Source organism: Anomaloglossus baeobatrachus, chromosome 8 (genome assembly GCF_048569485.1).
Source record: "Anomaloglossus baeobatrachus isolate aAnoBae1 chromosome 8, aAnoBae1.hap1, whole genome shotgun sequence".
Classification (NCBI taxonomy): domain Eukaryota; kingdom Metazoa; phylum Chordata; class Amphibia; order Anura; family Aromobatidae; genus Anomaloglossus; species Anomaloglossus baeobatrachus.
In genome coordinates this window covers 169,611,987-169,622,368 of record NC_134360.1, presented here as the reverse complement: position 1 = coordinate 169,622,368, position 10,382 = coordinate 169,611,987, and the positions used below count along the sequence as shown (strand labels likewise).

At 40.9% G+C, this 10,382-nt stretch overlaps 1 protein-coding gene across 1 annotated transcript; it reads left to right on the top strand.

The window, feature by feature from the left end:
- The first annotated feature begins 264 nt into the window (after positions 1-264).
- On the top strand, positions 265-8,764 carry LOC142250061 (uncharacterized). Its single transcript, XM_075322122.1, has 2 exons — positions 265-395; positions 7,396-8,764. The coding sequence occupies exons 1-2, from the start codon at positions 265-267 to the stop codon at positions 8,762-8,764; spliced, it is 1,500 nt and encodes a 499-aa protein (XP_075178237.1).
- Positions 8,765-10,382: the final 1,618 nt, after the last annotated feature.

Below are 10,382 nucleotides of genomic sequence, written 5' to 3'. Positions count from 1 at the left end.
AAAGAGAATGAGGCCTACAAAGAAAAGAACAGTGTACCTACAGTCAAATATGGTAGAGATTCAAAGGTGTTTGGTCTTGTTTTGACTGTGCAAGGCATCAAATATGAAGGTTACCAAAAGATTTTGGGTTGCAATAAAATGCCCAGTTTCAGAAAGCTGGGTGTGCATCTTAGTCATTGGTCTTCCAGCGGGACAATGACCGCAAACATACTCCAAAAAGTACCCAGAAATGAATAGGAACTGATGAGTTCTGCAGTGGCAGCAATGAGTCCGGATTTAAATCACTTTGAATACCAATGTAGAGATCTTAAAATTGCTGTTGGTGTAGGACGCCCTTTAAATATGAGAGACCTGGAGCAGTTTCCAAAAGAAGAGTCCAATACTCCAGCTGAGAGGTATAAGAAGCTGTAGTTGTTAGTTATAAGAATCCATTGCTTGCAGCTATTTATGCTAGGGTGTGCAACGAAAATTAAGTTGAGGATGCTCACAATTTTGTCAAGTCCATTTTGGAATTTTGTGTGAAATTTTGGTCAAATTTGCCTTTTTTTCTCTATTTTTTGTTTTGTTGTTCCAATAAACAAAGGAAATAAACGTGTGTATAACAAAACCTGTACTTGCAATAATTCTCTGAGGCCTGAAACACACATCCGTGAAAATGCACGCTCGTGTAATATGGGCCGTTTTTGAGAATGAACTTGGGTGAACCCGACTTCATTGTCATACCGCGGCTCTGTCTGTGTTGCGTACTGACTAGCGGTCACCCGTGAAGGACTCACCGGTGACCGCTAATCCCTTGAGTGACAGAAGTGAGCAGCACGAGTAGCACTGTCGTCACTCAGGCTACCCTCGGCTACCTGGATCCTCCACCCGAGACCGCAACTCACCTGTGACTTCATCACTGTCACTCGGGCGACTTGCTGTCACAGTTGGACGATCCAGCGGTGGCCGCGAGTAACCTGACTGACAGCACAGCTGATCGCGCGGCTCACCTCAGTTGCTGCGTGGAGCTGTAAGGAGCGGAGATGTTCTTCTGCAGCTCTTGTCCCCTTCATGTAGCAGAGCTGGAAACGACGCGGGACCTCCGTGGATTATGCCAGACATGGATGGGTTTTTGGGGCTTAATAAATTAGTGAACGAGGGTATTTGTTAGTGTTTATTATTGTAAATAAAGGATTTTTTCGGGTGTATGTGTTTATTTACTGTAACTTACAGATTAATCATGGAAGGTATCTCGGGGAGACGCCTGCAATGATTAATCTTGGACTTAGTGGCAGCTATGGGCTGCCATTAACTCTTTATTACCCCGATTGCCAATGCACCAGGGCAATTCGGGAAGAGTCGGGTACAGTCCCAGAACTGTCGCATCTAATGGATGCGGCTATTCTGGGCGGCTGCTGGCTGATATTGTTAGGCTGGGGGACTCCCCCATAACGTGGAGCTCCCCATCCTGAGAATACCAGCCTTCAGCCGTGTGACTTTACCCTGGCTGGTATCAACATGGGGGGGGGACTGCACGTCGTTTTTTTTAATTATTTTTTTTTTAAACTGCACAGTATAGACCCGCCCACTGGCGGCTGTGATTGGTTGCAGTGAGATAGCTGTCACTCAGCGTGGGGGCGTGTCTCACTGCAACCAATCATAGGCGCCGGTGGGCGGGGAAAGCAGTAAATACGAGATTGATTAATGAGCGGCCGGCTTTTTCAAAATAGTAAAAGCCGTCGGAGTTTATTTAACAGCCGTGCAGTGCCGCACTGGTGATCGGGGATCGGTAAGTATGAGAGAGGGGGGAGACTGACCGACATGGACAGAGAGAGAGAGAACGACCTACGGACTGATGGAGATTGACCGACATACACAGAAAAAGAAAGAATGACCGACATCGCTAGAAAAAAGCACCAAATGGACACAGACCATAGAGAGATGCATACCTGTTTACTAACGTGTGCGCACATACCCATAGTCTTTCATTGGGTCCATGTGTGCGTGCTCAGACAACACGGAAACACATACGGATCACAGACACAGACACATGGACCTTATGGAATAACGCACGTGTGACCTCAAACATAGATTAACATTGGTGCACGTTTGTCCATGTCTCTGGTATATACGGAAACGGACCAAACACGCACGTGTTTACTGGATGTGTGTTTCAGGCCTGAGAGAAAGGCTTCATTTTCTAGAAGAATTTCAATTGTGCCAACACTTTTGGCCATGACCAAAACCAAACCTATACCTGGAAAGCTATAAAAGAACACTAACAGAGTACATTGTATATGTACATCATTATGATGCCTTGGAAAAGCAATTAGCCAGATTAATTGTATCGCAATCTGCAAAGATAAGTATCTACACCAACTTTGAACATGTCTCCATGTTCAAAAAAGAAGTGACAATGTAGATAAATTAAAAACAATATTTTTATTATAATATAGATTAAAATCATACAAAATATACAATAAAAACAGCAAGAAAAAGTGCAAATTGATACAAACAAACAGAACAGTTGCTTCTGAATACAGTCAGAAGCAGGGATGTCACCTGACACCAGCGAACAACAGCACTGAGCTCTGTATTGGACACTGCAATCATCACAGCACGGAGAAGAGACAACATGCTGCATGGGTGAGAAGGGAAAGCGAGCAGGGGGGGAGGGGCAGAGAAGAACGTGCACGGCTGACAGAGTGGGGGGGCAGAGAAGAGAGTTCATGGGTGACACAGCAGGGGGGCAGAGACGAGACTTCATGGGGGTGAGAGACAGGGGAGTGCTGGGGGGCAGAGGAGACAGTGCAGTGGGAGAGAAGAGAGTGCATGAGGGGGATTATGTATAATATATTATAGAAGTGTGTGTGTGTGTGTGTCCTATAGACTCACATTAGGGGCTATATATAATTTTCATTACATAGTACTCATTTATCTATCAGGTGCTGGGGCAGAGAATACTGACAGGGAATGTGTGTGCAGAGGGCGGGCAGGGGGCGGGGCTGCACAGTGAGGCCGGGGGCGGTGCCAGCTGTGAATGTGGGTTTGGCAGTCAAACATGTCATGTTAGGTTGTGCTGAATGTAAACAAAGAGCTGCAGAGAATAAAGTGAAAAATCAAGAGAAACAAAAGTTAGAAAACAAAAAAAATAATGTAGGGGGTGTTTTATATGACAATACAGCACAGATTAACTTATTTTTTTTTTGGAGTTTATGTCGGACAACTCCTTTAATAAATGCTGTGTTACCATTGCTTCCGCTGCTCATTATGAACAGAGTGGTGACAGAAGCTGCACGGGCCCACCTCTATGACTGACAGGCACACCTCTATGACTGAAAGCCTGAGGCTGCCAGGAAGAAAAAAGTTAATTTCCTCACAGCAGCAGGGCTCTCAGTGTGGGTAGGAGGTAGCTTCATAACGCTACAAAATAACCCCATATCTGCAGGTTTATAGCGGGTTTTGTTTTACATAATAAGATTCTTTTAAGAAATAGCACACTTTATAGACAGGTATACCTATCATTAGACTTATTGAAGAATGACAATGAAAGTAGAGATAAGCTCATTGGTTTCAAGCTAATTGAATTCTTCTCAATTTTTAGCATAGCTTTGCATTCTCCTGAATACAAATTTGTAGGGATTTGCCTTGAGAGAATTCAGCAAAATTAGGGACTGGAACCAATTTACAGATTTCCAGATGGGCAAATTTCTGTGACAAATTTGAGTGAATTTCCCAAACTCAAGATTCGCAAGAACTAATAAAAATTACCTTTTTTATGATGTGTTTCTCAACCATGGTGGTAATTTTGAATATAAGTGGATTTTGAAATGGTAAGAACATTAAGCAGTAGTTAGAGTAGAAGGAAAATATTTGTCAGCTATCATTTGTATTATATGATGCAAGAGTAGGGATGAGCAAACCCGAATTGTATATTTAAGGGTTCGTACCAAACACCGGGTTTTCGATTCATGGACTCGAACACAGACTTTTACCTGTACGTCCAATTCCTGTTCGTGTTTGTCATCTGAATAAAGCTTGTTGAAAGTCTGCAGTGTACAAAGGAGTGGATCTCCAAATTTGCACAGACTTGTAAAAAAAAGTTTGATTCAAGACAGAACTTGGCCTGAACTTAACCACATACAACGAACCCCTTACAAGTCAATGTAGACGAGAAGTTCTGTGCTGTAGACTAGTCATAGTAATACTTGGGGGGCTAAAAAAGAAAGCAAAATGTGGTAAGAGCAGGACAATTATAAATCCCGTATTTTCCTGTATTTCCCGGAAGATAACACAGCAGTCAGACTTTTTTATGGGCTCATTAAACTTTATGAATATTGACTGCTTGTTCTGCCCATGCTCTTTGCTAGCATCTGTGACTAGTTGAAGACTGCTATACATGCCTCCCACCCTCTGTGTCAGTGTCTGTGACTGGTTGCAGACCAGTTTGCTGTATGGAGGTATAAAAAGAAATGAATAATTTTAAAAAATATAGTGTTCTTCCTCCATATTCGTGAAAACCGGAGTGGGTAAAACAGACAATTACAGGCTGCAACTCCCATCTGTCAGCTTTACCTTGGCTGGGGAGGGGATCCTATGCCATTTTTTAAAATATTTAAATAAATAATTAAAAAAATGGAGTGGGGTTCCCCCTACATTTATAACCATCTAAGGTAAGGCTGAAAGCTGGGGGTTGGTATTGTTAGGGTGAGAAAAGCCATGGTTATTGGCCCCTCTTAGCCTGAATATAGCAGCCCCTAGTTGCTGCAGCCGCCAATTCTAGTGTTTTAGCAGGTTCACTCTGTTTGCCTGGTACAGTGGCAATCAGAACAATATATGGGGTAGATGACAGCTGTGATCTGTCAAAAATCACAGCTGCCATCAAGCCCTAGGTTAGTAATGGGGAGTTGTGTATGAGGCACCCTCATTACTAATGTGTAAGTCAAAAGAAATAAACACACAGAAAAATCCTTCATTTGAAATAAAACACACAGACACCCTCTTTCACACCTTTATTAACCCCCAAAACATCCTTGCAGGTCCAACATAATCCCCATGTTGTTCCATGACGATCCTGTTCTCTCCTACATCCAGACATCTACATGCAGTGATGGAAAATGTGACCACTGAGAACACAATCTAAATCTTTAAAATGAAAGAGACCATACACTGACAATTGTAAGATTTACTCACTGTTCTATTAGTATATAGCTACAAATCTATGCCAAATATTTTTTCAATTTTAGGTGTTACATCTATAGTGTGGGGAACTACACCAATAGTTTAAATTCTCTGTTTAACAAGTTGTTCGACCACAAATTTCTGTAAATTTATAAAATAAGTAATAGTCACCTGCCAGAACATGTGCGATATTGACTGATTGAACCAGTGACCAAGGCATCACTATGAATGGCAAGGATTGTCTATATTGTAAATTTAAGCACTATTTTCTGAACTTGATCTTTTCTCTGGGAAAAAAATTTCTACATTAAAACGAGAGTTCTGGAACTTCAAGTGTTACTTGAAAAATGACCATAGGGCATCTGTCAATCAAATTTGCGCAACTGTGTAGATTATAAATTACGTCATGTTTATAATGACTGCTCCGTTAGCTGAATTTTCTGAGTGACAGATGTATATAGTACAAGTATAATTGTGTATCTTCTGAGTTGCCAGCTCAGACAAAGCTGATCTAAGACATTTAAACATAATTTGAGCAGCTTGTCAGGTTAAAAAAAATGTCATATTCAACATGTGGAAGGAAGTCACAGAAAATAGCCAAGAGTAAATCTAGCTGTTAAATTGCTTATTTCCCTTTTTTGTAATTCAATAGAAGTCATTGCAAGTAAAATTAGATTAAAAGGGGAAAAGTATCAGTTTATGGCAGTTTTAAATAGATTTTAAACCAGAATCAGTCAAATTAAATATTTCCTAAATCTTAATTATTTCAGAAACTTTAGAACTGGCTTTATTTGCCGCTTCATCATAAGACTTGCATTCTGTATTTTTTACCACTGTTTTTCTTTGCATACCTTATATATTTTTTTTATTTTTTTTATGAATGTTATGGGCCATAAGTCAAGGGAAGCGGAACAGAACGGAGGTGCTGGTGCAGCAGAATGAGCGTTGATTTTCAGCAGATGAATAAGTGAGGACCTAGATAGCAGAAGGGCAGACAGACCTCTGGAACAAAACATAATAGATGAAGCAAAGCCAAGTGAATAGATACAGGAAAAGTGGATGAATAGACATTCCAAGATTTAGAGCAGACAAATGATTAATAGCAGACATATGCAAGCTTTGACTTGCAGCAACTAAAAGGTTAAAGGTAGGGATATACATAATCTAGATTGCAGAATGATGCAGTAGATGTCAGTTAGATCTCGATAAAATGGACCGAATTAGGAAATAAATTCTGAAAGTTGAATGCAGACCAGAAATGTCAGGAGATTGTGAACCTGGCTAGAGCGGAGCCAAGTGAAAGGTGAAGCAAGTTCTAACAATCATATGGTAACTGAGATCAATCCAATCTCAATACTTAGCCCACGGCTGCCTGACCTGTTCTAAAAGGTGATGATGTCAGAGGTGTTTTCTCAGTTACCATAATAACTTAGTGTTGACTAGTAGAAGGGAAGCCTGTTATAACGTCAGTGGAGGAAAATTACTATGATGTATTTTAGGCTGGATTTATACAAACACATAGCATCCGATGAGAGTGAATTGAATGCAATATGCTAATAACCCTCAGCTCCTGCTGTGCTGCCAGGGTGAGCCGAGTGTCATGCGACTGTGACCCGATCCTGCAGTTGCGTAGGAGAGGATGGGAACTGTGGAGGAGAGGGAGGGAGTAATCTCTCCATCTCCTCTATTGTCAGCTGATGCAATTATCGCACTCCACTCTGATGTCATCCGTGTGCAGTCCGATGTTTCACTTGCACCAATAGACTTGTATGGGTGTGAGTGATATGTCTCTCGCTGACAATCCCAGCATGCTGCAAATTTTCTCTCATCCAGAATATGGATGAGAAATGAGAAATAAGCTGACCATCTGCTCTCCCTCATTGAATAACATTGGTCCAAGGGCAGTGAGAGATTTCCTCGCATTGCAGTCGCCCAATTCAGACGCTTGTGTGACCGTACCCTTATAGACACATTAAAAAAACAATATAATGGAGGACATTATGCAACAAAACTTAGCTCTGATCTCTGAACCCTAAAGTAAGTTGGATTTTACCTGTATTTTTTTTTAAAAATGAGTTTAGGAGGCAGGTTGGGGGATGATAAGTGGCTTAAAAAAAGTAAATATATATATTTTATAAGTTTCTTTTAATTAACTACTTCTTCTTTTAATGAAATATTGAGCAATGCAAAGCTTGTTGAAATGATAGATTACCCATTCTGACTGAGCAGATGAAGCCTTCAGGATAGCGGTGATCCTGTGCTCCGGAATTACACAGTGGTGAAGAAGACATCTGGAGAGTGTGTGACCTCCATCAGCTATCCTCATGTGTTAGGAGAGTGGAAAAGGAATGAGGGCCCCATTGGAAATCCTCTGTCTCGGTCACTGATATATGAAGGAAACTATGAGCAGAAGATCTTAGATCTCACCAACAAGATCACTGAGCTGCTGACTGGCGAGGTTCCTATAAGGTGTCAGGATATTACCATCTATTTCTCCATGGAGGAGTGGGAGTACTTAAAAGAACACAAAGATCTGTACAAAGACGCCATTATGGAGAATAATCTACATCTCAAAGCTTCTGATAATTCTAGTCAGAGAAATCCAGCAAGTGGATCTCATAATTCTCAGAATTCCCAAGTTTGTACAGCCAAAGATCTCCCACAGAATGATCAGCATGATGGTACCCTCAATATAAAAGTAGAAGATTTTGATGATGACGATGACACATCTTTCATGGAGATGGAACATTCTACTCATAACATCACAGATGGATCCAGTAAGAGAGAATCAGTAGAAACATGCTCCAGTCCGCTATGTTCCCCAAAAGATCTAGGTGAAGATTCTAATGCTTCAGAAGATCATCAGGATGATGATCTGCTTGATATTAAAGTTGAAGTTGTTGATAAAGAAGAAGAGGAGGAAGAAGAATTTAATTGTTCAGCTGATCCGCAGTGTAAAGAGGTGAAAGAAGAAATTCCTGTATTTATAGGCATAGATGGGCACAGCAAGAATCAATTTTTATCTCCTGTTAGTGAAAAAGATACAGCTGTTACTCAAAATTCTACAGGAGTGAAAAAATTTTCATGTTTGGAATGTGAGAAATGGTTTGTACACAAAATAGATCTGGTTAAACATCAAGAAATTCACACTGGAGATAAACCGTTTTTGTGTCTGGATTGTGGGAAAAGATTTGCCAGAAAAGCAAATCTAGTTCAGCACCAGAGAACACACACTGGGGAGAAGCCATTTTTATGTTCCCTCTGTGGGAAATGCTTCAGCCAGAAGTCGGGACTTCTTGGGCATCAAAAAACTCACACAGGGGAAAAACCATTTTCATGCTCGAAATGTAGCAAATGTTTTACCCAGAAGTCATGTCTTATTGAACATCAGAAAATTCACACAGGAGAGAGGCCATTTTCATGTTCAAAATGTGAAAAAAGTTTTATCCATAAATCAGATCTTGTAAGACATCACAGAATTCATACAGGAGAAAGGCCATTTTCATGTCTGGAGTGTAGGAAATATTTTATCCAGAAGCAAGATCTTGCTAAACATGAAAAAATTCACACAGGGGAGAAGCCAATTCCTTACAACACACGTTAAAAAACAATATAATGGAGGACATTATGCAACAAGACTTAGCTCTGATCTCTGAACCCTAAAGTAAGTTGGATTTTACCTGTATTTTTAAAAAAAAATGAGTTTAGGAGGCAGGTTGGGGGATGATGATAAGTGGCTTAAAAAAAAGTAAATATATATATTTTATAAGTTTCTTTTAATTAAATACTTCTTCTTTTAATGAAATACTGAGCAATGCAAAGCTTGTTGAAATGATAGATTACCCTTAAAGGGAACCTGTCACAAGATTTTTACCAATTAAACTAAAAGAATCACCTTCTGCAGCTCCTGGGCTGCATTCTATCAAGGTGCACCTTGGCCCTGACTTCCTTTCCAAACCCTAAAAACAACTTTATAAAACTTGGCCATTAAGTATGCTAATTACCTGTGTTGGCCAGATGGGAGGGCTAATTTTCTGCTCCTTTCCCCCCTCCTGCCACTGATCGCCGTCCTCCTTTCTTGATTGACGGTATGACGCCTTCGTCATCGTCCTCATCACATTTTCAAATCTCGCGCCTCTGCAGTTAGGTCTGCTCGCGCAGGCGCAGTTCGCTCTACCATATCGCAGGCAGAGCAGAAAACAGCTGCCCTCGCTCACGCCGGTGAGCTAAATGCGCAGGCGCGAGATTATGGACGGGTATGAGCATGGCGCTGGTGAGGTCCTGCACAGCGCCGACCTCACCAGTGCCATGCTCGTATCCGCCCATAATCTCGCGCCTGCGCATTTAGCTCACTGGTGCAAGCTAGGGCAGCTATGTTTTCTGCTCTGCCCGCGAGGAGTTGTTGGGCAATGGGTAGCCAGTGAAGAGATTGGCAGAGCGGTGAGGTTCCGGAAGTAGCAGGTGGACAGGTGGATTAGTCAGGCAGCATAGTTTAGAATAGATTGTAGATGAAACTGTCATTCTAAGGTCGGGAGACACATGGCCAGTTCATGAATTTGCGATCCGACATTGAACCCTACTGCATGGACCAGTAAAAGAGCCTTAAAACTGTGCAAAACTCAACATTGCCATATCTGGCAAAATAAAGTTTCCAGTAATTAATAAACTTGCATCAGTAATGTCATTTCCATAATCCATAGTCTATAAAAAATAAGCATATTAAAAATAAATAAAAAACTAGGATATTATGCAAAAGAACATTTCATTGCTGTTGCCTTTATAGATGTTTTTGACTGGCAAAGAATAGTATTTTACATTTGTCTCTTTATGTATCTGTTTCTGTATAATACCCCGGCGTGGATCGCACAGTAAAAATGTAGTTTATCTTTTGTTTTCCCGACTGTCCACTTATCTGTTCAGAATTCACACATGCAGCGTTATCTATTTAGAAACTGTTTTCCTAAAACTGGTATCGGGGATTTTCTGCTTTTCTTTACCAGTGCTAATATCTATTTTCCCTGCTTTGTGTCCCTGATTTACTGCTGCTTGCTTTATAAAAATGACAATTTTCTGTAAAGATTTTTCAGTATGAGAAGATTATAGTTTTGTCAATAACAGACACAGTAGGCCAAGCCTCAGATAACATACAATGGTGATTGTGAGACCAGCTTACAAATCCCCCAGTATAAACAGTCAGCGCTCCAAACGTCCACGAGCTGGAA